Genomic DNA, 27,729 nt, shown 5'->3' with positions numbered 1-27,729 from the left:
CAGAGAGAGGATAGAGTTATTAAGTCTAAAGTCCATTATTTGCTTTTGTCCTTCAGGAAAAGGTGAGTGGATCGTATATCATCACTATTCACCCAAAACAGTTAACCCTAAACTTTTCACCTGTCCTTTAATACAGTCAATTCCAAGCTAATTTTTTTCCATTATTAAGAGGGGACCCAGGATCATTTAAAATATTATTCTACTTTCTACAAATACATCCCCCATCTTAGAGCTTTAGCTACTAGAGAAAGTCTTTGGATTTTGGGGTCAGAGGAGTTGCAAGTCTAAACGTTCATACCCTTCTCTTTAGGATGTGTGATTTTTCTCTCTTTGTCTAAACCAATCTAAATTTCCATAGATGGTCCTGACTCTGGGTGGATCTAACAAGGATCCTGGAACTCCAGTAAATTCCAAACATCGTTTTATATTTTAAATAGGATCCCAAGTTCCTTTTCGCACTTGTCTCTACGGTTTTGGCAGCTGACCGCCCCAAGGGGTGTTTGTACAAGTCTCTCCCGAAGGGCGATAAATTAATTCTTTTGTCCGTGAGGTGGATGGTTTGGTAATGTTATAATTCAAAATGCTGTAATTCCTTCTTTCAAATTTAAAAAAATAATTGCCTTTTAAATCCATCCAATTTAATTTGCTAAAATGATTCTCATTGTTCTACGTCTTTTCTCAAGTTTTGGTTAAATTCAATGTCAGTATTCTCCACGGAACTAGATTTTCATCTGACTTTGGAATCGGAAGGCAGGCTGTTATCGAGGTTAAATTTTGTGTCTTTACAAAACTTTGAATCAATTCCAAAACTAGAATTTTTTTTTTTTTTAATCAGAATTACAGAAACGGTTAATATCAAGATTAATAGCTCAAACAATAATTGTTTCGTTTTGTTTATCTTGTGTTTGGAACCCCTCAAAAAAAATACTTAAACCCTATAACACACAAAAAGATTACTGCCCTTGACAATATTCCTAATAGCAACCCCAATATTATAAACTTTACACAATTGTTTTCCCAAAGAGATAACGTGAAACTTACTTACAGGTTTTCAGTTTCAAAGGGCCAGTTTCTTTAGACTTCCAATTTCCTGTTGGTGCTTTCTTTAGCCTTGAATAATGAAGCCAAGGTTCTTCTCCCAGACCTTTACTGCTGTAAGTGTTCTTAAAATGACTCGATACGGTCCTTTCCACTTCTCAGTGATTTTATATATATTCAATCTCCTGGTCGGAAGGGATGCGCTGCTACGTCCAATTCTAAGGGTCCAGCTGCGGAGACATACTGACGAAGTTCTTGAAAAGAATTTCTTAAAGAAATCATAACACCTTTTAAAATCTCCAAAGCCACTCAAGATACTCAGAACATAGGTCTCTTGATACGGTCTTTCATATAACATTGCCTAATGACTTACATTTTCTTTCTCTTCTGGCTATACTCTGATTCTTAATAGAGCCACGGGTAAGGCTTTAACCCATGTGAGTGAGGTTTCCTGACAAATTTTACTCAACTGTTGCTTAAGGGTATAGTTCATTCTCTTTCTTCCCCCCCCCCCCCCCCGCCCCCCCTTGCTTGTGGTCTATATGGGGTGTGATAGTCTCAATCTATAGATAATACTTTGCTCAACTTGTCTCATCATCTTTGCTATAAAATGAGGGCCATTGTCAGATGACATTCTTACAGGCACCCCATATTTTGGTATTATCTCTTTGAGCAAGACTTTAACTACTTCTCTTGCTTTGTCGGTGCGACAAGGGAAAGCCTCGGGCCACCCAGTAAAGATATCAACTAAAACTAGGATAGATCCTTCTTTTCAAGGCAATTCTATAAAATCAATTTGCTAGTATTCCCCTAAAAAATTTCCTTATTTAATAATTCCAAAGATAATCTTATTACTGATTTGGGGATCATTTTATATATAAATTTCACATCCGCTTATAAATGTTTAAACAATCTTTGTCATATTTTACTTTCTGTTCCCCGATAGCCTTTGTTATGCTCAGCTCGGGCAGTTTCTCTTATTATTGTGGGCGGGACTATTATTTGACCTGTCGGTGTTACAGCCTGTCCTGTTTCATTTTGTTAGCCTGCAATCTAACAATTAATTCTTCCATCTTTTTCATTATAATTTGGAGTTTCTTTAGGCAATTTTATACTTTTCTCTGGAACTAGCGCTAGGATGCCTTTTTCTGCAGCCTCTTTAGCAGCTTTATCAGCCAGTCGGTTACCGGCGTTAGGAACAGTCTTACCTAACTGATGCGCTTTACAGCGCGTTATCGTGACTGCTGTTGGTTTTGGAACGGTTTCTAACAATTTCGGTATTTGTTCTGCATGCTGAATGGTGGTTCCTTGTGCAGATAACAGTCCTCTCTCTCTCCATATCGCTCCACGCGCACGTACTACTCCAAAAGCGTACTTTGAGTCTGTCCAAATGTTGACTCGCTTTCCTTGACTTAGTTCCAGAGCTCGAATAAGAGCTCTCAATTCAGCCTTTTGGGCAGATATCATCGAAGGCAAAGTTCGCAACGCAATTATCTCCTCGGTTGTTATTGTCTATCTCGATAAACGTTTTCCTTCACAGATGAAACCGCTTCCGTCGGTATAGAGTTCCCAGTCTGTTTCTTCTAGCGGCACATCTCAGAGATCCAGTCAGCTGGGGTAAACTCTTTCGATTGTCTGCGAGCAGTCACGTTCCAGTTCTCCTTTAACTTGATCAGTTGTTGAAAACGCAACAGGGTTAACGGTGGTAGTAGTTCTTAAGCAAACATCATCTTGTTCCAGCAACACCACTCGGTATTTCAGCATTCTGCTAGGGGATAACCAATGCCCCCCTTTCTGTTTTAGCGCAACAGTTATCGTATGGGAAACGTACAGCGATCCTTTGTCCTCAGGTGAACTTACGAGCTTCCTGGATCAGTAGCGCAGTTGCAGCGACGGCTCTCAGACGACCAGAGCATCCCAGACTCACCTGATCTAATCGCTTCGAGAAGTAGGCCACAGCTCGCCCACTTGGCCCTAAATATTGGGCCGGGATGCCCAGAGCTATACCTCTTCTTTCGCGAGTGAAAAGTTCAAATGTCTTTGTGAGATCTGGCAGGCCTAGGGCTGGCACCCCTATTACAGCCTGTTTCAATTCTTTGAAAGTAGCTTTCTCGGCATCAGTGACGTGCGGAAAACAGACTCCACGGTCAGTGAGATTGTAAAGTAGGTATGTTCATTCGGCGCTGGGCAGCACGGGGGGTAGTCCCACCAAAGTCGTGCGCACCCGACTCGGCAGTTTGTCTCAAGTTTATACAGTCAAGTGTTACGTATTCACAATACGCCTATACATATGCGTGACCTATCCCCGCTTCCTATTAAAATTAGCTCCGAGAGGTCATTGCCATAGTCCCCTCTCAGCTGCGCTTGCGCAGTGCCTCTTTATGGTGGTCGTCTGGTGGTCGCAGAGATGAAGAGAGATGACTCCTCTTCGTCACCGCTAGCAACCTTTTTTCTTGCGCAGGCTCAGTGATTTCTTGGTATTCACCCAAGCCGCAAGACCGGTCTTAGCTGGCTCTTGGGGCCTGCTCCTGCTTCTTATCGGGAGCTGTCTCTACCTCATTGGCTGGTCCTTGGGACCAGCTCTTCTTATCAAAGACCGTCTTTGCCTCAGCTAATTTCAACAATGTAAGCGCTAAACATCATCTCTCATCCCCCTTTATTATGTCTACTGAGATTCTTTTGACTCCCCTTGTCTCATCAGTCCAATCCATTGTTTGAGGTTTTGAGCTGCTCCTATAAAGGTCGGACCAGCAAGCCACAACTGATAATCTACAGGTGACACCACGCAACCGTTCCCGGAAATGCTCGTCATTAATTTGTTAGTCTTAGGTTCGGGGAGACGACAAATTGCCTCTTTGCGCTCAGTTCCTAATTGTCTCTGTCCTTTTAGGATTTTAAAACTCAAATAAGTTTCTTCTTTCTGGGTTATTTGGGTTTTTTCTTTTGACACTCGCTATCCACTGATTCCCAAAGAGTTCAAAAAGTTAATAGTTAACTTTGTGCATTGTTCTTCCATCTCAGCTACAATTAACAGATCATCCATACATTTCAACAAGATTTCTTGATTATTTTCTTTCTTCCAAAGCTCTAATTCTCGTGCCAATGGATTTCCAAAAATGGTAAGACTATTCTTAAAGCCTTGAGGCAAGACTGTCCGTGTATATTGTCTTTTTCTCCCAGTCTCGGGATTTTCCCATTCAAAAGCAAAAAGCTCTTGACTGTTGGGATCCAAGGGAATACAGAAAAAGGCATCTTTTCAGTCTAACACTGTGAACCATTCTCGTTTCTCTGTTAGGGTTGTTAACAAAGTATAAGGATTTGCTACTACCGGATGAATATCTTGTACTATTTGATTTATTGCTCTGAGGTGTTGAACTAATCTATAATCTTTTTCATTAGCCTTTTAACAGGCAAGGTCGGGGTGTTATATTTGGATTCACATTCTGTTAACAATTTATATCTTAAAAATTTTTGTATTATCAATACTAACCCTTTCCGGCTTTCCAGTTTTAGGGGGTATGGCTTAATTCTTAGCGGATTCGATCCTGGCTTTACATCAAGTCTCACAGGTTCTGCTTTTTGGATTTACCGGGAACTTCCCAGTCCAGACGATTGGAATTACAGCATTATACTTTGACTGGTATGATCTTCTGCTTTCGGTAACCATCCTGTAACAACAAAGCCACTGCTTCGATACGTTTAGTTTCTGGAATTAAAATTTTAATCTCTCCATTTTTTAATTTAATTTCTGCCTCTAAGTTCTCCAGTAGATCTCCCCTTAACAGGAGTTTAGGAGAATTTGGCACATACAAAAACTGCTGAGTGACCCATTGCTTTCCTAATTTCATTGTTAAAGATTTAAAGAAGGGTCTAGTTTCTCGTTCACTTGTTGCACCAACACCACCAATTTCTTCAAAACTTAACTCTCCCTCTAAGGTATTTAAAACTGAAAAGGTGACTCTAGCGTCAATTCATATTCAATTTTGTGTTCTCCCAGTTTAGCTGTAACCAGAGCTTCTGCTGGGAGACTCCCCTCCGGTCCCCGTCAGCTACGTTCACTTAAAAAGAACAAATCTACCTATGGCACTTCATTCCATTTACTCTCTCTCCTACAAAACAACAGTAATTGCAATATAGTATTATAACTCAAAGTTCTGTTTGTTTCCCATTTTTCCTGCAATTCACCCCAGTGTGCCAATAAACATCCCAACGGTGATGTTTTTGGTATCTTTTCATCAGCAGTTCTATTTCCTGCACTCTTATTCTTAAACAATTTTGCTAATGCCATTATACTTATATACATTCAAATCCCAAATACCAAACAAATGCAAATGACAGTTGTCCCAAATAATACACAAAGTCCAACCCAGCAATAGCTTTCGCTTACGACTTAGGGGCAGACGCCTAGGCTTCCACTGCAAACGGGTACCCTCCAAGCCCCAACCCTGCGAAGCTTTCGCCGCGCCTCACGGGCAGGCTTTCCAAACAAATTCCAAAGAAGCAGCGCCTTACCTTTTTTCCAGGGAACGCTGCGAGGAGCTTTGTGAGTCGAGGGCGATGGTTCTCCCCGAGAATACCTCGGCGCCGGCCGGAGTTCGATCGACACTCGATCTCGTCCGGTCTCACTCGCAAGGTCCCGTCTGGGTCGCCAAAACCGTTACCGAAATCCGGAATAGAACTCCTTAACACCAACGTGAAGTTAAGAAGCGGGCACTTCGTTTATCGCAGCGCTGGGGACACCGGGGATCGCTCCTCCAAAGGCGTGTCCCACTTAGTATCAAAATCCATCAGTTTTTACAGACTTTTTCTGTCAGGTCATTGTTACATAAGCTCTTTCCATAAAAAGGCATACTATGCTCGTTCTTAAATTTAACCTTTCTAAGGATTGGTCCTTTGATTATATAACCTTATCAATATTCTTATTTAAAAACAATCATTGGTCAGTTACGCTTAGCTCTACTGACTGGAATCTTCGATACTCAAATCAAGATGGGAAGGGTAAGGGGGTTTCCAAGCAGCAAACTGGCGTCCACGACGGTTTCCTTCGTTTCTTGAAACGGAACATAGAAAAACCTGTAACTTCCTGGTGAGGTTTCTGGGGTTAGCTATTTCCAACCTTAACAATATTAAGGTTCCGATAGTCACACGTAACGCAGTTCCTAAAGTTTCTATGGCTACGTTTCAAACGTAACAATCCTATACGTTACGCTTCACAATTTTACTTCTTAATCAAACCTAACTCTTCTATGTGGTTAAATTTTGATTTCTTTACCAGAATATTTGCAACAGCTGGAGCCCAGCAGGAACGGGGGGGGGCACGGCCCGACCCCCCCCCCCCAGCGCCTCACCTCCTCCTCCCCTGGGCTCCCTCACGGCCCCTCGCCCCGTGCAAAGGGAGCGCAAACGCAGCCCGGAGGGCAACGGGGGCCGGCCGGCCGGTGTCCGTTCGGTCAGTCGCGCGCCTAACGAGTCCTGCCAGCGAGTCCGCTCCGGGGCTCGGGGCCCCCCCCGACGCTCCCCCTGCCCCTGGGACACCTCTGATAGCATATTTCCATACATTCTGTATGGCACGTCTAAATACTTTTGGATGGTTTTAATATTTTGTACCAGCCGTGGAAACTGGTTTGCTGCTAGGTGACTGTAAAAGTGAGATTCAGTAAATAATTATTAGAAATCTTACACTAACACGATGATTGAAACAATAGACAAAAGTATAGCCAAGCAATTAACTAGCAGAGGTAGGTACTCCTAAGTTTTGCAGTTCTTTGCTCTTATGACTAGATGAGAACAATGCTGAAACTGACCGCATGCGATTGAAACTGCGTTAAGCTTCGAGATCAAAGAACCAAGGACAAGAATAAAGACTTCAAGGACAGCCAGCAAGAACTTCAAATGGGCCGGTGGTCGCAAAAGCAGCCCTTCGTCTCAAATGGATCCTTCATTGCGCGTGATCGGATGTAGGCAGTGCTATGATAATCAGTTGCCATCATTTTTATGTATACGTATACTAATCTGATTCATATGCAATTAGTTAGTCTATATGACCTGTTTGTGCTAAAGCTGTGGCACGCACGCTAGGTGGAACTATCCCCCGAGCATCCAGCGCTGCAATGAAGAATGCCTGCTTTCTAAAACTCCAAAACGAGCCTTCGAGAGTTTCTTGGACCGGCTTTTCAGTATCAGAGGTACAAGGGAGGAAAGGAAGAAAAAAAAAAAGCAGCGGTGTGGGAAAGAGAGGGGGCCAGGAGAGGGGCAGGGAGGGACCAGAACGCAGAAGAGGGGAGAGAGAGACAGGGCCCCGAGGGCCCGGGGCTCACCACAGCTCTGTTTCTTGGCACTGCCAGCAGACTTTGCCAGTTCAGACGCTTCTTTCGGCTCCTCTCCCGCTCCCCTCCTCTTCCGTAACTCCGGCTGCGCTGGCCGTCCTCCCCCTAGGAGAACACGCGTCTCACAGGTCTTGCAAGACGAGGCTTCCTAGGCACGGAGCCTCGCTGGCCCGCACGCCTCGCGGCCGTACCGCACCGTCGGTGCTGCGTACGGACCCTGCGGTGCACCCTGGCGGTCTGACCTGCTGTGGGCTACGAAGAGGGATCCTTCCACACGCGGAGAGGCAGGCTCTCTCTTGCCTGCAGCGGGAGGCAGCTGCCGGCCGGGCGGCCGGCCGGCCGGCCTTCCATTTCTTCTTCTCTACCTTTCTCTGGCCTCTCCAGCTTCAGCCGCAGCAGCTCCTGCCCACAGCCAGTAAGTGCCCTGCCTGTCCCCTTGTGCTCCCACGCCACGCCGCGCCGCGCCACGCCGCGCGGAGAGGGAGGCCAGGCAGAGACAGCCCATGCAAGCTTTCCTTTCCGGCGGCGTTTCCTTACCGGGAGGAAGCAACGAGCGCGGCGGCACCTCCCGCCGGCGCCGCATTGCCGGTACCGTCGGACGGCACGTGCGGGACGGGGGCAGCCCCGCGCACTCGCAGCCTCCGAGCTGCAGTACCGAACATTGGTCGCAGGGTGGCAGCGGCGAGCGCTTGGCACGAGGCACCAGCGCGGCTCCCCAGCGGCAGTACCGAACATTGGTCACGAGGTGGCGGAAGAGAGCGGCGGCGAAAGGCGCCGCCAGCGCGCATGCGCGGCTCCCGAGCGCCTGTGCCGCGTTCTGGTTGCCAGGCAACAGCAGGAGGGCGGCAAAACGCGCCACCGCGCATGCGCGGCTCCCGAACGCCGGGACCGCCTTCTGGTTGCTATGCAACAGCAGGAGCGCCGTAAACCGCGCCACCGCGCATGCGCGGCTGCCGAGGCGTCGTGTCGCGCTACGGTTGCTAGGCAACAGCAGGAGCGCCGCAAACCGCGCCACCGCGCATGCGCGGCTGCCGAGGCGTCGTGTCGCGCAATGGTTGCTAGGCAACAGCGGCGAGCGCCGTAAAAGGCGCACCGCGCATGCGCGCCTCCCCAGCTGCCGTGAAGCGTCTCCGTTGCTAGGCAACAGCAGGAGCGCCGCAAACCGCGCCACCGCGCATGCGCGGCTGCCGAGGCGTCGTGTCGCGCAATGGTTGCTAGGCAACAGCGGCGAGCGCCGTAAAAGGCGCACCGCGCATGCGCGCCTCCCCAGCTGCCGTGAAGCGTCTCCGTTGCTAGGCAACAGCAGGAGCGCCGCAAACCGCGCCACCGCGCATGCGCGGCTGCCGAGGCGTCGTGTCGCGCAATGGTTGCTAGGCAACAGCGGCGAGCGCCGTAAAAGGCGCACCGCGCATGCGCGCCTCCGAGCTGCCGTACACCGTCTCGGTTGCTAGGCAACAGCAGGAGCGCCGCAAACCGCGCCATCGCGCATGCGCGGTTGCCGAGGCGTCGTGTCGCGCTGCGGTTGCTAGGCAACAGCGGCGAGCGCCGTAAAAGGCGCACCGCGCATGCGCGCCTCCCCAGCTGCCGTAAAGCGTCTCCGTTGCTAGGCAACAGCAGGAGCGCCGTAAACCGCGCCATCGCGCACGCGCGGTTGCCGAGGCGTCGTGTCGCGCAACGGTTGCTAGGCAACAGCGGCGAGCGCCGTAAAAGGCGCACCGCGCATGCGCGCCTCCGAGCTGCCGTACACCGTCTCGGTTGCTAGGCAACAGCAGGAGCGCCGCAAACCGCGCCATCGCGCATGCGCGGTTGCCGAGGCGTCGTGTCGCGCTGCGGTTGCTAGGCAACAGCGGCGAGCGCCGTAAAAGGCGCAGCGCGCATGCGCGCCCTCCCAGCTGCCGTACAGCCTCTCCCTTACCAGGCAACAGCGGGGGCCCAGCCACACGCACCACCGCGCATGCGCGCCTCCCGAACGCCAGTTCCCACCTTCGCTCGCCGGCCAGCAGCACCCTCGCAACGATCCTCTTCTGAGCATCAGCTGGATGAGACACCACTGACAGCTCAGCCCAGTAGAGACCAGCCACAGGCGGCAACTACTTACTGGGGGCACAGGGCTTACGTTTCCCTGCCCCTTCCCCACTCGCAGCCCGGGCAGTCCTCTTCATTGCCTCCGTTCCAAAAAGCACCCGAGTGGCTGGAGCCTTTACAGCAGTCAAGCGCAAACAACAGACAATGCGGGCGGTCGCTTCTGTCCCTGCCCCCCCACCCCATTCTCTAGAGAGGAGAAGCAGCACAGGGAACCTGCAAACGGCAGGGGGCAGGGGGGGTTGCCCTGGACCAAGCCCCAGGGACTGCTGTATCCGTCTGCACGTGGCATCAGGGTTGTGGGAGGGACAGCAGCCAGTCAACAGATGCTGGCGAGAGATTTCAAAAAAAAAAAAAAAAAAACAAACCAACGCCTGGTTCAGGTGACAGCCTGAAGGCAGGCCACAAGAGACCCAAAGCTGCTTCGTGCCAGAGGGGCAGCTCTGTTCAGCAGGAAACGGCGCGTCCCAGCGGACCAGATGCGAGCGGCCGACCTGCAAGTGAGCGATACCCTGGCGATCCTGGGGCTCTCTTGGGGTGGGCGCACCTTTCCTCACCTCTGTGCTATCACAACTCTGCTCTCCTAATCCTGCACGCACGCAAGGCTTCTTGTGCGGGGCTTGTCTCTTATCGAAGAGACGCTGCACGGTGTTACTTACCGCCCTGCCCTCCGGCGTGCAAAGTAATTAGACGGGAAGCAGGGAAAGCAAAAGAGGCGCGTCGGGATATTAGATGTCCTCAGCAGATGACCGCAGAGCCCTCGAGGTTCCATCTTTGCTCCCTACAGGAGCGTGGCTCCGCACTCCTTGCCGCTCCCGCCAGCAAGCGTCACAATTGCCCTTTGCTGCCTGCAACGCGCAGTACCTGCACGGCCCGAGTACTGCTGCTTACGGAGCAAGAGGCGCTCGCTATAAAGCGGCAATGAAGAACAAGGACGGCCCGTCAAGACGGCAGGAGGAACACAGAGAGCCTCCAGCATTAGCCAGGCAGGGCTTCCAACTCACCTCGTGTCGTGGTTTAACGCCAGCCGGCAACGAAGCCCCACGCGACCGCTCACTCGCTCCCCCGCCCCCAGTGGGACGGGGAGACAATCGGAAGGGCGGAAGTGGGAAAACTCGTGGCTTGAAACAAAAACAGTTGAATCATTAAAAAGAAACAACAACTTGTAAGGAAAAGAAGAAAAAAAATGACAGAGAATGGGGTGCAGGCAGCATGCCAGGGGTCTGGAGCCTGACGGGTGATGGAGGGGGGTGGGGGGGTGGAATACGGAGGAGGGAAGGGGGGGGGGCAGGAGATAGGAGAGCAGGGGATGCGGGGGGAAACAACTCGCATGGGTTAAAAACTCGCGTGGGTGAAGGGGGCGGGCCGGAGCAACAGGGGGGCAAATGGGGCAGAAACGCACACGGAGGGAGGGTAGGGGAGGGTACAAAGGTGCATGGGGGGACACGGGTGGGGATGACCTACCCCAGGGAGTCCACCCGGGACGATCCACAGCAGGTAACTCACCTGGGATAACCCGCAACAGAGAATCCACACCAGATCATCCACACTGGGAGGACCCCCAGCAATGCCCCTCAAACTGCCTGTGCTTCACCCCCAATCTTCCCCAAACTGGGGAGTTTTCTGCTTTTTCAAAATACTCAGTTTGGGGTGTGTTTCAGTGCTTTTCCACAACATAAAAAGGGGTGATCTTTTGGTTGTGGTTTTGTGCGTGAAAATGGGGTGGGTTTTTTTGCTTTCCAGCTGCACAAATCCAGGCGGATTTGGCTTTCCCAGGAGTCCCAAATTCGTTCGGTCTTTTCCATTGCAGACCCAGAATCAGGGGCTTTGGGGTTATCCTGGTTTTGGCTGGAATAAAGTTAATTTTCTTCTGAGTAGCTGGTACAGGGCCATTTTGGATTTAGGATGAGAATAATGTTGACAACACACCGACGCTTTAGTTGTTGCTAAGCGGTGTTTATACTAAGTCAAGGACCTTCCAGCTTCTCATACCGCCCTGCCAGCGGAGGCTGGGGGTGCACAAGAAGAGTCGCTGAGCTAAAGGAGGATTCCAGGTAAACAGGTCAGCTCGAAATACACCACCTCCTTTAAAAGTTAAGAGCAATTTGAACGCTTAAAATCAGCATTTAGGCTAATCGATACCATTTTGAACACCTTCTTAGCATACAAGTAAACACTCTTGCCGGTGTTGGAAAACGTCTCCTCCCTTCCTTACAGCACTGCTGCAGGGAGATAACCCTGGGAGGCTGCGGGACGAGGTCGTACGCAATCAGAATCTACGCTTACGGATCCACCGCAACAGCTACAGCCCTTGCGCTGCTGCTGCTGCTTTGCATCTGGCTTGTTTGGTGAATAAAGCTGAAAGTGAAGTGGAAAGCTTCGAAGAGCAAAATGAAAAATAAAGAATGAATCTCAATAATTCACTTTACACTAAAAAGGTGTGCCCACGTTTATATACATCCAATAAAAATACTTATACTATAAAAGTATTTGATTTTCCTTTTGCATTACCTTAACTTGCACAGCTCTGAATTCATACCATTAAATTATCTATCTCCAAAGTACACAGTTATAATTTGACTAGGGTTTTTGTGTGTGTTACGTAATGAGGAGGGACACCTGGCCAGCTGCGCTGCCCAAGAGAGGTGTTACTGAACTGCCAGGGAAACGCACCATTGAAAGCCAGACAGAAAGAAAGTACTTCAGAGCACTCCGCCAAAACATCAGGGAAAAAAAACCCATAACATTCAGTTGCCTCTCTTTTTAAACATTTAGAAAAATACCTAACTGCTTACATACACCTAATAAATTATATACTACAGCTATTTGGCAGTTACAGTTTAAACAATGCAAGTCAATTTGTAAAATCCCCAGTGCTGCAATACCTCAGACCACCAAAAAGGACCGGCAGATTTCCTAATGCTTTTGGCTATACTGAAGCATGCAGAGCAACACGTTTTCACGTTACCTCGACTGTTACAACTGAGAAACCAAAGACCAGCGATGCCATCAACTTTAGGAAGATGGGCTGTGCTTGGGTCTTTGGAAGGAAATTGACTTTTTTTTTTTCTTTTTTTAAAGAGAGTGAAAAGTCTTGTTACTGATGACTTCTACCGTCAAGTCGATCACCTCTGAAGATCCACTCTGATGGGAAGTTCATAAAACAAAACTTCTTTGAGTGAGAAAGACTTCCATTTTGGAAAATCTCTTTCCAACTGAAGTCAAAATGACACACTGTAGGTTAAAGGAAAAAATACATTACTGAAGCAGTAACTCATCAAAAACACTCAGGACTCACTGTCACTAGTTACAAGGTTGCTAGTGCTTCCTGGGAAAGCCTGGAAAACACACAGATGCCGCCAATTTGTCCTGTTTTGTCCACATCTCTTCTTTGACCTTGACTGCTTTTAGCACAGATGCTAATTATCTCAGTAAGGTTGTCGAGTACTCCTATAAGATATTTTCAAAAACTCATCGACTGCAAAAGCATAAAGCTTTTATCATGCAAACAAAGTCTGTTTCTTCCGAACAGCTGAACTCTTACGAACAGTTTCTTCCCTCTTTTAGTAAAAAACTATTTTCACTGTATCATTTACTAGCAAGTGCACAGAAACAGAAGATTATGCTTTCAGGAAGAGAAAATAAACGGAGGGAAGTAAACTTTGCATAGGTGTAACATGCTCCAGAACAGAACTTATTTTTAGTATTTGTGTTAAAATATTTCATGTAAAAAAAATGTAGAAGGAGAGTTCGCACACTCTTAAAGTTCAAGTCCATACTGCAAGTACCTTTGGAAAAATGCAGAGACACATCGTAGGCGTACCTTGTACTTGCAGACCACTACGGAATCTTTCCATCTGTCTCCTACCGTCACGGCAGAAGAAAGGGCAACCACGGCGAAATGGTGCCAGCTGACACCCAGCTGAGAGAAGAAAAAAAACCATTAGCACAAAGCTGGGTAGGAATCCAAAGCTGCCTTTTTTTGTGAAGGTTTGTGAAGACAGTACGACTGAGCAGAGCAAAAAGTATTTTTGCATCATCTTCAGTACAGTTGTTGACACAGGCCACTAGAGCTTTTGCATTTTTCAGACAACCGTGCTTTTTTTTTTTTTTTTTTTTTTTGACTCATTGGTAACTTTAGTTTCACTAGAACTCACTTTCCTAGATACATGCAGGTGACAGACATAGAGACCTACATACATTTTCTCGAGCCTTAGTATAGCCAAGACTTCATCACCCTCTATGTCCCAAGTTGAGTATTTTTGCTAAAGAGCACAGCAACACATCTGTCCTTGTGAACTGCCTCGTTGCAAAAAAGGAATGATTTTTTCCAGGCCGTTGCTCCAAACGGTCAAGATCTTTTAAAACAAAAGATCTGGTTTGTGCCACCAAACCTGCTCAGGGTCCCTCCTAGCTTTTGACTGCCCTGAGATTTAACAGGCACACGCTCCATTCCATCTTCCAACAGCAAAAACACGTTAACGCTCTCGGACCCAGAGCGCAACCCTACAGATGTCCACACACACACACCTTGCCGTTTTGATGAGGAGCCACCGAGCATCCCTGCGAGCACAGCTGCACGCGCCAGATCGGTTTCACCTACGCCGCCAGTTACCGGTTTCGGTGAATGTAGTTTCTGACGCTTTAAACCGAAAACCGTATCTCGATGCTTCGCCACAGTAGAAACGACCCATCGCTAGAATGCTACAAAAACGCAGTAACACAAATTGCAAACCCACAGCAGCAACAGCTCCAGAAATATTTAGACCAGGAACAAGGGAGAAAAATAAAACAGCTTCATCTCACGCACAGAGGAGCGGCAGGCAGAGAAAAGGGTCAGCATCCTGAGCCCTTACAGAAAACGGGCATTCTCCTTCCATTCCTCAGCCCGTCCGTTAAGGTCTCAATACCGCAACACTACTACGGCAACGTCGAGAGTAGGGAACAACAGCCCTGCCGCTGGACTTGCCATTGACCCATGCTATTTACGTAGCAGGATGCGTACGCAGAGGGACACGTTTTGCCACACACAACCCTGAGCTTCCTGAAAATTTACGTTTACCAAAAAGCAGCCATTTGGAACATATTGCCAAACAACGTTTGGCAATAAAGCTTTGATGCGTTTGACACACGCAAATTTTTGGTCACTTGCTATTTGCTTTCTGTTGCTGCTGCTGTTCTTCCTTCAGAAATTCTACTTGTAGCCAAGTTATTCACTACTGGTTCAAGCATTTGCCTTCCTGGTGTTACCAGCACATTCACAGAGGCAAGTAACTTAATTGCTCTTCTACAATTATCCACATGACAATTACAGCCATGAAAGAGAAGGAGAGGTCAGGCAGCAGAAGAGCTCTGCAGGCTGGCACCAGTCAATAATGCACTCTTCAAAAACAAACAACAACAAAACAAAACTGTGACCCTGTATCCTTTTTTTTTTTTTTTCTTTCAGAGCTCATCCCTGCCTCAGCATTTTGTCTCGTCAGAGCATGAAGCGCAGGTGACCCGTACCCTGACGACTTTTGCGTGTGATGAATGCCTGTTCAGAAATAGTCCAGATCTGCAGGACTGGTGTCATTTTTATGGTTTTAATCATCATAACTCAGATTTTATTTACTCACGCATTTGTGAGGAAACTAATTAACTTTTAGACGCTGCCTATCCTTTTTGGGGGGGGGGGGGGGGGGGGGGGTGTGGAATGTGCTAGAGACTGAAAAAAATTACGATTCAGAGCTCCCAACCATGACAGAGTGGTGGAGAAAGCAATGAAAGCAAAGACCAACAGCAGCAACATTAACTGAAAGTTGGCTTTAATTCCGATCACGTACTTAAGCGACTCTCCAAGTGTACGCCTCGGTCCGATGAACGACTAGTCCTTTTTTGGAAGGACAAACTTTTTTACTTAAAAGGCCTAGACTGAAGACTCCGCTGAACGGAATGGGGATTGTGCCACGGGACAACACGCCATCACCACTCTTAATGGGGAAGAAAAAAAAAAAATAAAATACAAATAAAAATCAAGTTTAAGTACCAGTTTCCATCATGTTTCACCCATTACATTTCTACTGGCATCTAGGTGCTCAAAAGTGAACTACAGGGACACCACATATTCCTAAAAATTCAGTTATACATAAAAAAATAAAAGGCTATCTCCAACTTGCCCATAAAATCAGTATGAACAGAGAGAAGAGAAACACTCGACCCTAAAGAAGCTAACAGGCAGCTCTGAATTTACCAGACATGAATTTTCGTTCTTTCACCTGAAACACAAACATATCAAGGGACCAGTTCAGGAACAGGGCACGATCTGTTAACAGCAATTTTTCCATCAGCTCTTCTGCACTAGCAGCAAATTTGCCTTTTCTGTGGGTTTAACGTGGAGCATCTCTAGTGCCCTCGAACTCGCAAGTGTTTCTCTCCGCTCCCCCAGCCCGATACGTGCGATTACCTGAGCAGCAAGCGGAATTACCCACGCAGGATTTTCTTTGTGTGACGCGGAAGGTGACACTGGGAAAAGAGGAGACAAAGAAATGAACCTGCTTGTCACACCCAGCCAACGGTGAAAAGACAGGGGAGGATTCTGCCGGAAGGGCTCTGCACCCCAGGAGCTCCCACCAGCCGGTTTCTCTCCCCTTTGCCCGGTACCGAGGGGACGACGACACCTCGCCCGCACCCCCTTGCGGGGGGGGGCTGCCCCAGGAGAGCCGGGGGACCCCCACCTCGCTTCTGCCCGCGGGAACGGACCGGGCGAGACCCTCCACGCAGAGAGAGGAGCGTGGCGTGGATCGCATCCCCGAGGGAAGAGGCCGGGCTCCCCGCTGGCAGAAGGACAACTCACCTCCCTGCTGCTCGGAGCCGCTCGCTGCGGACAGCCCTGCCTGCGCCCGGCCGCTCTTCGGCCGTGCTGGGAGCGCGGTCCGGCCGATGGACGCTCCAGCGAAAAGACGCTCCAGCTCATCGCGGCTCCTGCTCGTTACAGCCGCAGGTACTTTTGCCTCTGGCTAACGCACGCTCCAGACAGCGGACACCCCGCCTCGTTCCAGCTCCCGCTTGCTACGGTTCTGGCTCACTGAAGCCCCAGCTCCGCACTGAAGCTCCGGCTGATTTCAGCTGCTTCTCCTTACAAGCTCCAGCTATGTGCAACGGCCTGGGCTTTCCATAAGGTTGTATATCAACTGCTGTCAAAACCGGAGCATTAGGATTAAACATCAGAGTTACACGCCGTATAAATATGCGTTAGTTTGGGCGATTAATTACTGAACAACTATTCTGAGCAGCGCAGAAAGAAGAGCTGCACTCCAAGAGGGCACGTGGGGTCTGAAAAGCGCCTTTCCCCCCCACAGACCATCGCAGATGTTGAGTTCGGCCGGCTGCGTGCCGGCCTCCCGAACTTCGGCGTCCGACACAACCAGACCCCCATCTCCGGGGAGGGTCCACGCACCCTGCCCACCCCCTGCTTCCCCCCGCAGCTCCCCACACCCTCCCACCCGCCTGCCAAACCAGCCAAGCCGGCTCCCGCTTTTGGCCCCCACGCCGGCTGACTCGGGGCCCATTTGGGAGCCAAAAAACCCGGCTGCCGAGCCTGTTCTCAAGGCCCAAAAACGCAGGGCCGGACCTCTGTTTCTGGGCCCAAAGCCGCGCAGCAGCTCGGTCTGTTTCCGAGCCCCAAAATCAGCCAGGCGAGCCTGTTGTCAAGCCCCAGGAACAGAAAACTTGTTCTCCATTTCTGACCCTGCAGCGCCCACGGGCGACGCAGAGCGTAGCCACCCCACAGCCCTGCACCCCCGGGGCCCCACGCGCAGTTTTGGGGAGTGCTCGGGACCGGCGGAGGGCCCGGCCCCACGCCTCTGCGGGGCAGCCCCAGCACAGGCAGGGCGTCGCTTCACGATTGCCGTTTCAGGCTTTATTTCCCCGCCATGGCCGGCACGGCCAGGCCCCCACCCCAAACCCCCGAGCCGAAGCACCCCCGCGGGTAGCCGGGCCCAGCCACCCGGAAAACAAGAAAACCAAAGAGGGAACAAGACAGAGAACGTGGCGAAAGGCAAGGAGACGGACACAGAAACAGAGAGAGCGCGAGAGGGATAGGGAGCAGGACAGAGAGATGGAGCAAGAAAGGAAAAAGGGACAGGAGGCAGAACCAAGGGAAAGAGACACAAGGACAGGGAGCAGGACAAAGGGACGGAAGAGAAAAAAAAAAACAGCGACGGGCTGCAGGACAGAGATGAAGGGATTAAATAGACACAGGGAGCACGACAGAAGGACAGAGAGAGACAAAAAGGACAAAGAGCAGGCCAGCATCGGAGGGGAGAAAACCAACTGCGATGGGCAGTGGGAGAGAGATACGGAAAAAGAAAAAAATACTGAGGAACAGAAAAAAGAAAGAAGAGACAGCTAGCTGGACAGGGGGACACAGTTAGAAAGGACGGGAGAGGGAACGGGGCAGAGAGAGACAGACAGAAAAGGTAGCGAAAGAAAGCAAGGCAGAGGGACAGCAAGGCGGGGCGGGGGGGAAGCGACAGGGGTCTGGACAGAGATGGAAAAATAAGCAGCAGGGACAGAGGAAAAGAGACAGAAAGAGGGACAGGGAACATGGCAGAGAAGGACAAATCAGGACAGCGGCAGGACGGAGATAAAAAACTGGGATGGTCCTCAGGACAGAGAGGAATACAAATACGAGCAGGGAGCGGGACAAAGGGATACAGCGAGAAACGACGGGACAGGAAGCAAGACAGAGCGACAGACAAGAACAATGACAACGAGAGAGAGAGAGAGAGAGAGAGAGAGAAAGACAGACAGAGACCGTGAGAAGCACAGGGGGTTGGGGAATTTAGAAAGAGAAGTATCAGGAGCCCTGCAGAGAGAGGGAGGGTGAATAAAAAAGGGGCAGGAAGCAGCACAAAGGGTCAGAGAGAGTAAGAGATGAACAGGAAGGAGGACGGGGACAGTGAGATCCAGAATGACAAAAATAAACAGCAACAGCGAGCAAGACAAAGGGATAGAGAGAGAAAGAGAAAGTAGGAAGAAGAGAGATAGGAAGGCAGGGACACAGAGCGGCACGTACAGGCGCAGAGAGGAAAAGAACGCCAGGGAACAGGCCAGAGAAATTGGGAGGCGGGGAAAGAGGTGGATGCAGATCAGGACAAGGAGATGGAAAAGGAAAAAACAGCGACTGGCTGCAGGACAAAGACGGGGGGCGGCGGGGGGGGGGGAAGAGGGAGAGGGAGCAGGACAAGAACGCAGAGAGAAAAAGGAAGGGGGGCAGTCGAACAAGAGAGAGAAAGGGGGAGAGGAAGGGGGAGCAGGACAAGAGAATAGACAGAAGAGGAGAGGTACAGGGAAGAAAAAAAAAAAAAAAAAAACAAACACCACCCAAAAAACCCCAAACGTCACAGCAGCATGGGAAAGCGAGGGGGCCAGGGGAGGGGGAGGGAGGGACCGGGACGCCCAAGAGGAGCGACAGGGCCTCGAGGGCCCAGGACTCACCACAGCTCTCGCTCTTGGAGCTGCCAGGAGACCTTGCCAGCTCAGACGCTTCTTTCTCCTTCTCTCCTCCCTTCTTCTTCTGGAACTCCCGTCGCTTGGCTGTCCTCCGCATAACGGAACACGCGAGCGTCTCACAGCTCTTACGACATGAGGCCTCCTAGACACGTAGCCTCGCTCGCTCGCTACGTGGCCGTACCCCGCTGCTGGTCGTGCATACAGACCCTGGCGGTCTGACCTGCTGCGGACTACGAGGAGGGATGCTCCCACACCCGGAGAGGCAGGCTCTCTCTTGCCTGCAGCGGGAGGCAGCTGCCAGCCAGACGGCCTTCCCCTTCTTCTTCTTTACCTTTCTGTGGCCTCTCCAGCTTCCGCAGCTCCTGCCCACAGCCAGTAAGCGCTCCGCCTGCCCCTCTGCGCTCCCGCGCCGCGAGGAGAGGGAGGCCAGGCAGAGACAGCCCACGCAAGCCTGAGGCTGCTGCAGTCAACGGCATCCCCAGGGGACGAACGGACAACCGCACCCACAGCGTGGCCTCTGGGAGAGGGAAAGAGGCAGCAGTGACCGTTATTACCGCAGCTCGACCCTGGCCGGAGCCCCTCCTTCCGCAGGGCTTCCGCAGACGCCGCTCGTTCCCCGCGCCGCTGCTAACGGCACCCCCGTTAAGGGAGACTCGAGACCACCGCAGGGCCAGCTTGCTGCCCTCGCGACAGGGCTCGGGGGCTGCCTGCGGCTACAGCGCAGGCTTCAGGGGAGGGGCTGGAGCTGGGGGCAGCCGCACGGGCCGAGCGGGGCCGGGGGAGCTCTGGCGACTCGGGCAGGCGCCCGCTGGCCGCGCCTGGGGGGTGCCCGCCTCCGTCCCCTCTTCCCTTCTACCGGCTCTCTCTCGGGGAACTCCCCGGCGCTGCCCTGGCCCGGCTCGCCTCCGGCGGACCGGCAGCCTGCCGCGGCGGCCGCTTCGCAGCTTCCCGTCCCGCCAGCCCCGGGCGGCCAGCGGGCAGGAGGCACCCCTCGCCCTCGCCCCCGCCGGAGGGGATCGCTCGCCTCACCCGCGGTCCCGGCGCTCGCCCGCTGCCGCCGAGACCCGCGCGCCGCCACGCTGCTCCCGGGGACCGCGCATGCGCCGGAGGGGCCGGAGCCGGCGCGCGAACGCCGGGCTGCCCCACGCGCAGGACGGCGCATGCGCCCGGGAGGGCTGGTCGGGGAGCGGGCGCAGCGGGAAGCCCGCGGAAAACCACGCGAAACCGGCAACGCTCCTGAGTCTGACCTGGTCGCACTCCGGGGGCCGCGGCGGCGGCGGCGGCAGCAGCGAGGACTACGCCGCGCCCGAGAGCCACGCGGCTGCCCGGCCGCCGCAGTCCGCGGAAACTACAGCTCCCGGCATGCCCCGAGGGGACGCCGCTTCCGTTTCCGCCCACCCCCACGCCGGCGCAGCCGCAGTCCCCGCCGAGCCCCCAGCGCCGCTCCGGGCAGCTCCGGCGCGCTCCCGCCGCCCGCCGCCGGCTCCGGACAGTCCCCGCCGCCGGCTCCGGCACGGCGCGGCACCCCCCGCCCGGCTCCGACTCCGGTCAGTCCCCGCCGCCGCCGCTCCGGCACGGCGCGGCACCCCCCGCCCGGCTCCGGCTCCGGTCAGTCCCCGCCGCCGCCGCTCCGGCACGGCGCGGCCCGGCCCCGCCCCGCTGCCGCTCCGCGCGTCCGGCACGGACCCCGCCGTTCTCCTCGGGGCTTTCCCCGGGACCCGCCGGGCGATTGCGCAAGCCCCGCCACGGGGCCCGGGCCCCCCCCGGCCCACGTGCTCCCGGCCCTCCGCGAGCCCCCAGGGCCCCGGCCCCCCCCCCCCCGGCCTCGGCACAGGCGGCCCCCACCTCCCCCGGGCCACCCCCGCCTGGGACGTTCGCGGTCCGAGGGGCGCCCGGCCCCGCTCACCTTCTCCCGAGGGGCAGCCGCAGCCCGGCCACCGCTCTGCTCCGCTCCGCTCCTGCCTGGGCTCCCACCGGCCCCGCCGCGGCCCCTCCCCCGGCAGCCCCCCCCTTTCCAGGGAGGGGCCGTCGCCATCAGCCTCACTGCCCGCACCTGGGGCTCCTCCAGCCCCGGCCCGCAGCTGTGGTACCGAAAGCCGGAATAAAACTCCAGAACACCCATGGGAAGTTCAGAAGCAGGCGCTTCGTTTACGGAATGAAAGATGTCAAAGTAAGATGACTCTTGACGAGCTGTTCACTGGGGTAAAAATACAGATTTTAATACCCGTCTTATTTTAGTTCTAAGACTTGGCAATTGCCAGGTATCATCTTTTCGATTTACCCAGGTCCACCGCCGAGGCCACAAGGGAGATTTCTTCCAGAGAGAGGATAGAGTTATTAAGTCTAAAGTCCATTATTTGCTTTTGTCCTTCAGGAAAAGGTGAGTGGATCGTATATCATCACTATTCACCCAAAACAGTTAACCCTAAACTTTTCACCTGTCCTTTAATACAGTCAATTCCAAGCTAATTTTTTTCCATTATTAAGAGGGGACCCAGGATCATTTAAAATATTATTCTACTTTCTACAAATACATCCCCCATCTTAGAGCTTTAGCTACTAGAGAAAGTCTTTGGATTTTGGGGTCAGAGGAGTTGCAAGTCTAAACGTTCATACCCTTCTCTTTAGGATGTGTGATTTTTCTCTCTTTGTCTAAACCAATCTAAATTTCCATAGATGGTCCTGACTCTGGGTGGATCTAACAAGGATCCTGGAACTCCAGTAAATTCCAAACATCGTTTTATATTTTAAATAGGATCCCAAGTTCCTTTTCGCACTTGTCTCTACGGTTTTGGCAGCTGACCGCCCCAAGGGGTGTTTGTACAAGTCTCTCCCGAAGGGCGATAAATTAATTCTTTTGTCCGTGAGGTGGATGGTTTGGTAATGTTATAATTCAAAATGCTGTAATTCCTTCTTTCAAATTTAAAAAAATAATTGCCTTTTAAATCCATCCAATTTAATTTGCTAAAATGATTCTCATTGTTCTACGTCTTTTCTCAAGTTTTGGTTAAATTCAATGTCAGTATTCTCCACGGAACTAGATTTTCATCTGACTTTGGAATCGGAAGGCAGGCTGTTATCGAGGTTAAATTTTGTGTCTTTACAAAACTTTGAATCAATTCCAAAACTAGAATTTTTTTTTTTTTTAATCAGAATTACAGAAACGGTTAATATCAAGATTAATAGCTCAAACAATAATTGTTTCGTTTTGTTTATCTTGTGTTTGGAACCCCTCAAAAAAAATACTTAAACCCTATAACACACAAAAAGATTACTGCCCTTGACAATATTCCTAATAGCAACCCCAATATTATAAACTTTACACAATTGTTTTCCCAAAGAGATAACGTGAAACTTACTTACAGGTTTTCAGTTTCAAAGGGCCAGTTTCTTTAGACTTCCAATTTCCTGTTGGTGCTTTCTTTAGCCTTGAATAATGAAGCCAAGGTTCTTCTCCCAGACCTTTACTGCTGTAAGTGTTCTTAAAATGACTCGATACGGTCCTTTCCACTTCTCAGTGATTTTATATATATTCAATCTCCTGGTCGGAAGGGATGCGCTGCTACGTCCAATTCTAAGGGTCCAGCTGCGGAGACATACTGACGAAGTTCTTGAAAAGAATTTCTTAAAGAAATCATAACACCTTTTAAAATCTCCAAAGCCACTCAAGATACTCAGAACATAGGTCTCTTGATACGGTCTTTCATATAACATTGCCTAATGACTTACATTTTCTTTCTCTTCTGGCTATACTCTGATTCTTAATAGAGCCACGGGTAAGGCTTTAACCCATGTGAGTGAGGTTTCCTGACAAATTTTACTCAACTGTTGCTTAAGGGTATAGTTCATTCTCTTTCTTCCCCCCCCCCCCCCCCCGCCCCCCCTTGCTTGTGGTCTATATGGGGTGTGATAGTCTCAATCTATAGATAATACTTTGCTCAACTTGTCTCATCATCTTTGCTATAAAATGAGGGCCATTGTCAGATGACATTCTTACAGGCACCCCATATTTTGGTATTATCTCTTTGAGCAAGACTTTAACTACTTCTCTTGCTTTGTCGGTGCGACAAGGGAAAGCCTCGGGCCACCCAGTAAAGATATCAACTAAAACTAGGATAGATCCTTCTTTTCAAGGCAATTCTATAAAATCAATTTGCTAGTATTCCCCTAAAAAATTTCCTTATTTAATAATTCCAAAGATAATCTTATTACTGATTTGGGGATCATTTTATATATAAATTTCACATCCGCTTATAAATGTTTAAACAATCTTTGTCATATTTTACTTTCTGTTCCCCGATAGCCTTTGTTATGCTCAGCTCGGGCAGTTTCTCTTATTATTGTGGGCGGGACTATTATTTGACCTGTCGGTGTTACAGCCTGTCCTGTTTCATTTTGTTAGCCTGCAATCTAACAATTAATTCTTCCATCTTTTTCATTATAATTTGGAGTTTCTTTAGGCAATTTTATACTTTTCTCTGGAACTAGCGCTAGGATGCCTTTTTCTGCAGCCTCTTTAGCAGCTTTATCAGCCAGTCGGTTACCGGCGTTAGGAACAGTCTTACCTAACTGATGCGCTTTACAGCGCGTTATCGTGACTGCTGTTGGTTTTGGAACGGTTTCTAACAATTTCGGTATTTGTTCTGCATGCTGAATGGTGGTTCCTTGTGCAGATAACAGTCCTCTCTCTCTCCATATCGCTCCACGCGCACGTACTACTCCAAAAGCGTACTTTGAGTCTGTCCAAATGTTGACTCGCTTTCCTTGACTTAGTTCCAGAGCTCGAATAAGAGCTCTCAATTCAGCCTTTTGGGCAGATATCATCGAAGGCAAAGTTCGCAACGCAATTATCTCCTCGGTTGTTATTGTCTATCTCGATAAACGTTTTCCTTCACAGATGAAACCGCTTCCGTCGGTATAGAGTTCCCAGTCTGTTTCTTCTAGCGGCACATCTCAGAGATCCAGTCAGCTGGGGTAAACTCTTTCGATTGTCTGCGAGCAGTCACGTTCCAGTTCTCCTTTAACTTGATCAGTTGTTGAAAACGCAACAGGGTTAACGGTGGTAGTAGTTCTTAAGCAAACATCATCTTGTTCCAGCAACACCACTCGGTATTTCAGCATTCTGCTAGGGGATAACCAATGCCCCCCTTTCTGTTTTAGCGCAACAGTTATCGTATGGGAAACGTACAGCGATCCTTTGTCCTCAGGTGAACTTACGAGCTTCCTGGATCAGTAGCGCAGTTGCAGCGACGGCTCTCAGACGACCAGAGCATCCCAGACTCACCTGATCTAATCGCTTCGAGAAGTAGGCCACAGCTCGCCCACTTGGCCCTAAATATTGGGCCGGGATGCCCAGAGCTATACCTCTTCTTTCGCGAGTGAAAAGTTCAAATGTCTTTGTGAGATCTGGCAGGCCTAGGGCTGGCACCCCTATTACAGCCTGTTTCAATTCTTTGAAAGTAGCTTTCTCGGCATCAGTGACGTGCGGAAAACAGACTCCACGGTCAGTGAGATTGTAAAGTAGGTATGTTCATTCGGCGCTGGGCAGCACGGGGGGTAGTCCCACCAAAGTCGTGCGCACCCGACTCGGCAGTTTGTCTCAAGTTTATACAGTCAAGTGTTACGTATTCACAATACGCCTATACATATGCGTGACCTATCCCCGCTTCCTATTAAAATTAGCTCCGAGAGGTCATTGCCATAGTCCCCTCTCAGCTGCGCTTGCGCAGTGCCTCTTTATGGTGGTCGTCTGGTGGTCGCAGAGATGAAGAGAGATGACTCCTCTTCGTCACCGCTAGCAACCTTTTTTCTTGCGCAGGCTCAGTGATTTCTTGGTATTCACCCAAGCCGCAAGACCGGTCTTAGCTGGCTCTTGGGGCCTGCTCCTGCTTCTTATCGGGAGCTGTCTCTACCTCATTGGCTGGTCCTTGGGACCAGCTCTTCTTATCAAAGACCGTCTTTGCCTCAGCTAATTTCAACAATGTAAGCGCTAAACATCATCTCTCATCCCCCTTTATTATGTCTACTGAGATTCTTTTGACTCCCCTTGTCTCATCAGTCCAATCCATTGTTTGAGGTTTTGAGCTGCTCCTATAAAGGTCGGACCAGCAAGCCACAACTGATAATCTACAGGTGACACCACGCAACCGTTCCCGGAAATGCTCGTCATTAATTTGTTAGTCTTAGGTTCGGGGAGACGACAAATTGCCTCTTTGCGCTCAGTTCCTAATTGTCTCTGTCCTTTTAGGATTTTAAAACTCAAATAAGTTTCTTCTTTCTGGGTTATTTGGGTTTTTTCTTTTGACACTCGCTATCCACTGATTCCCAAAGAGTTCAAAAAGTTAATAGTTAACTTTGTGCATTGTTCTTCCATCTCAGCTACAATTAACAGATCATCCATACATTTCAACAAGATTTCTTGATTATTTTCTTTCTTCCAAAGCTCTAATTCTCGTGCCAATGGATTTCCAAAAATGGTAAGACTATTCTTAAAGCCTTGAGGCAAGACTGTCCGTGTATATTGTCTTTTTCTCCCAGTCTCGGGATTTTCCCATTCAAAAGCAAAAAGCTCTTGACTGTTGGGATCCAAGGGAATACAGAAAAAGGCATCTTTTCAGTCTAACACTGTGAACCATTCTCGTTTCTCTGTTAGGGTTGTTAACAAAGTATAAGGATTTGCTACTACCGGATGAATATCTTGTACTATTTGATTTATTGCTCTGAGGTGTTGAACTAATCTATAATCTTTTTCATTAGCCTTTTAACAGGCAAGGTCGGGGTGTTATATTTGGATTCACATTCTGTTAACAATTTATATCTTAAAAATTTTTGTATTATCAATACTAACCCTTTCCGGCTTTCCAGTTTTAGGGGGTATGGCTTAATTCTTAGCGGATTCGATCCTGGCTTTACATCAAGTCTCACAGGTTCTGCTTTTTGGATTTACCGGGAACTTCCCAGTCCAGACGATTGGAATTACAGCATTATACTTTGACTGGTATGATCTTCTGCTTTCGGTAACCATCCTGTAACAGCAAAGCCACTGCTTCGATACGTTTAGTTTCTGGAATTAAAATTTTAATCTCTCCATTTTTTAATTTAATTTCTGCCTCTAAGTTCTCCAGTAGATCTCCCCTTAACAGGAGTTTAGGAGAATTTGGCACATACAAAAACTGCTGAGTGACCCATTGCTTTCCTAATTTCATTGTTAAAGATTTAAAGAAGGGTCTAGTTTCTCGTTCACTTGTTGCACCAACACCACCAATTTCTTCAAAACTTAACTCTCCCTCTAAGGTATTTAAAACTGAAAAGGTGACTCTAGCGTCAATTCATATTCAATTTTGTGTTCTCCCAGTTTAGCTGTAACCAGAGCTTCTGCTGGGAGACTCCCCGCCGGTCCCCGTCAGCTACGTTCACTTAAAAAGAACAAATCTACCTATGGCACTTCATTCCATTTACTCTCTCTCCTACAAAACAACAGTAATTGCAATATAGTATTATAACTCAAAGTTCTGTTTGTTTCCCATTTTTCCTGCAATTCACCCCAGTGTGCCAATAAACATCCCAACGGTGATGTTTTTGGTATCTTTTCATCAGCAGTTCTATTTCCTGCACTCTTATTCTTAAACAATTTTGCTAATGCCATTATACTTATATACATTCAAATCCCAAATACCAAACAAATGCAAATGACAGTTGTCCCAAATAATACACAAAGTCCAACCCAGCAATAGCTTTCGCTTACGACTTAGGGGCAGACGCCTAGGCTTCCGCTGCAAACGGGTACCCTCCAAGCCCCAACCCTGCGAAGCTTTCGCCGCGCCTCACGGGCAGGCTTTCCAAACAAATTCCAAAGAAGCAGCGCCTTACCTTTTTTCCAGGGAACGCTGCGAGGAGCTTTGTGAGTCGAGGGCGATGGTTCTCCCCGAGAATACCTCGGCGCCGGCCGGAGTTCGATCGACACTCGATCTCGTCCGGTCTCACTCGCAAGGTCCCGTCTGGGTCGCCAAAACCGTTACCGAAATCCGGAATAGAACTCCTTAACACCAACGTGAAGTTAAGAAGCGGGCACTTCGTTTATCGCAGCGCTGGGGACACCGGGGATCGCTCCTCCAAAGGCGTGTCCCACTTAGTATCAAAATCCATCAGTTTTTACAGACTTTTTCTGTCAGGTCATTGTTACATAAGCTCTTTCCATAAAAAGGCATACTATGCTCGTTCTTAAATTTAACCTTTCTAAGGATTGGTCCTTTGATTATATAACCTTATCAATATTCTTATTTAAAAACAATCATTGGTCAGTTACGCTTAGCTCTACTGACTGGAATCTTCGATACTCAAATCAAGATGGGAAGGGTAAGGGGGTTTCCAAGCAGCAAACTGGCGTCCACGACGGTTTCCTTCGTTTCTTGAAACGGAACATAGAAAAACCTGTAACTTCCTGGTGAGGTTTCTGGGGTTAGCTATTTCCAACCTTAACAATATTAAGGTTCCGATAGTCACACGTAACGCAGTTCCTAAAGTTTCTATGGCTACGTTTCAAACGTAACAATCCTATACGTTACGCTTCACAATTTTACTTCTTAATCAAACCTAACTCTTCTATGTGGTTAAATTTTGATTTCTTTACCAGAATATTTGCAACAGCTGGAGCCCAGCAGGAACGGGGGGGGCACGGCCCGACCCCCCCCCCCCCAGCGCCTCACCTCCTCCTCCCCTGGGCTCCCTCACGGCCCCTCGCCCCGTGCAAAGGGAGCGCAAACGCAGCCCGGAGGGCAACGGGGCCGGC

At 49.8% G+C, this 27,729-nt stretch overlaps 1 protein-coding gene and 2 long non-coding RNA genes across 14 annotated transcripts; 2 read left to right on the top strand and 1 right to left on the bottom strand.

Annotated features, from left to right (window-relative positions):
* The first annotated feature begins 5 nt into the window (after window positions 1–5).
* LOC128146426 (uncharacterized) lies at window positions 6–5,911 on the top strand. Of its 2 annotated transcripts, none has more exons than XR_008236758.1 (4): window positions 6–62; window positions 359–403; window positions 4,552–4,697; window positions 5,562–5,911. It is a non-coding gene; the product is annotated as an uncharacterized LOC128146426 (long non-coding RNA). The 2 variants fall into 2 exon arrangements; XR_008236759.1 differs by having other exon boundaries at window positions 7–62; window positions 4,608–4,697.
* Window positions 5,912–10,719: 4,808 nt separating this feature from the next.
* On the bottom strand, window positions 10,720–19,522 carry LOC128145602 (uncharacterized). Of its 10 annotated transcripts, XR_008236520.1 has the most exons (5): window positions 18,927–19,522; window positions 15,892–15,950; window positions 14,062–14,150; window positions 13,270–13,368; window positions 11,866–12,784 (listed from the first exon to the last, which is right to left on the bottom strand). XR_008236520.1 is itself a non-coding variant. In XM_052795957.1 (4 exons), exons 1-4 carry the CDS (start codon window positions 19,415–19,417, stop codon window positions 11,658–11,660), a joined length of 591 nt encoding a protein of 196 aa, XP_052651917.1. In that variant the 5' UTR covers window positions 19,418–19,522; the 3' UTR covers window positions 10,720–11,657. The 10 variants fall into 10 exon arrangements, 9 of the variants coding, with proteins under 9 accessions (XP_052651917.1, XP_052651920.1, XP_052651916.1 ...); XM_052795957.1 differs by lacking the exons at window positions 11,866–12,784; window positions 14,062–14,150; window positions 15,892–15,950 and adding an exon at window positions 10,720–11,804 and having other exon boundaries at window positions 18,927–19,126; window positions 19,273–19,522; XM_052795966.1 differs by lacking the exon at window positions 14,062–14,150 and having other exon boundaries at window positions 11,866–12,896.
* A 1,609-nt stretch (window positions 19,523–21,131) lies between these two features.
* Window positions 21,132–27,246, top strand: LOC128145605 (uncharacterized). 2 transcript variants are annotated; one of them, XR_008236522.1, is made up of 4 exons: window positions 21,132–21,321; window positions 21,618–21,662; window positions 25,868–25,957; window positions 26,822–27,246. It is a non-coding gene; the product is annotated as an uncharacterized LOC128145605 (long non-coding RNA). The 2 variants fall into 2 exon arrangements; XR_008236521.1 differs by having other exon boundaries at window positions 25,812–25,957.
* The last annotated feature ends 483 nt before the right edge of the window (window positions 27,247–27,729 follow it).

Source organism: Harpia harpyja, chromosome 9, assembly GCF_026419915.1.
Source record: "Harpia harpyja isolate bHarHar1 chromosome 9, bHarHar1 primary haplotype, whole genome shotgun sequence".
NCBI lineage: Eukaryota > Metazoa > Chordata > Aves > Accipitriformes > Accipitridae > Harpia > Harpia harpyja.
The sequence above is the reverse complement of the archived record's forward strand: the minus strand, read 5'-3'. Positions and strand labels throughout refer to the sequence as shown.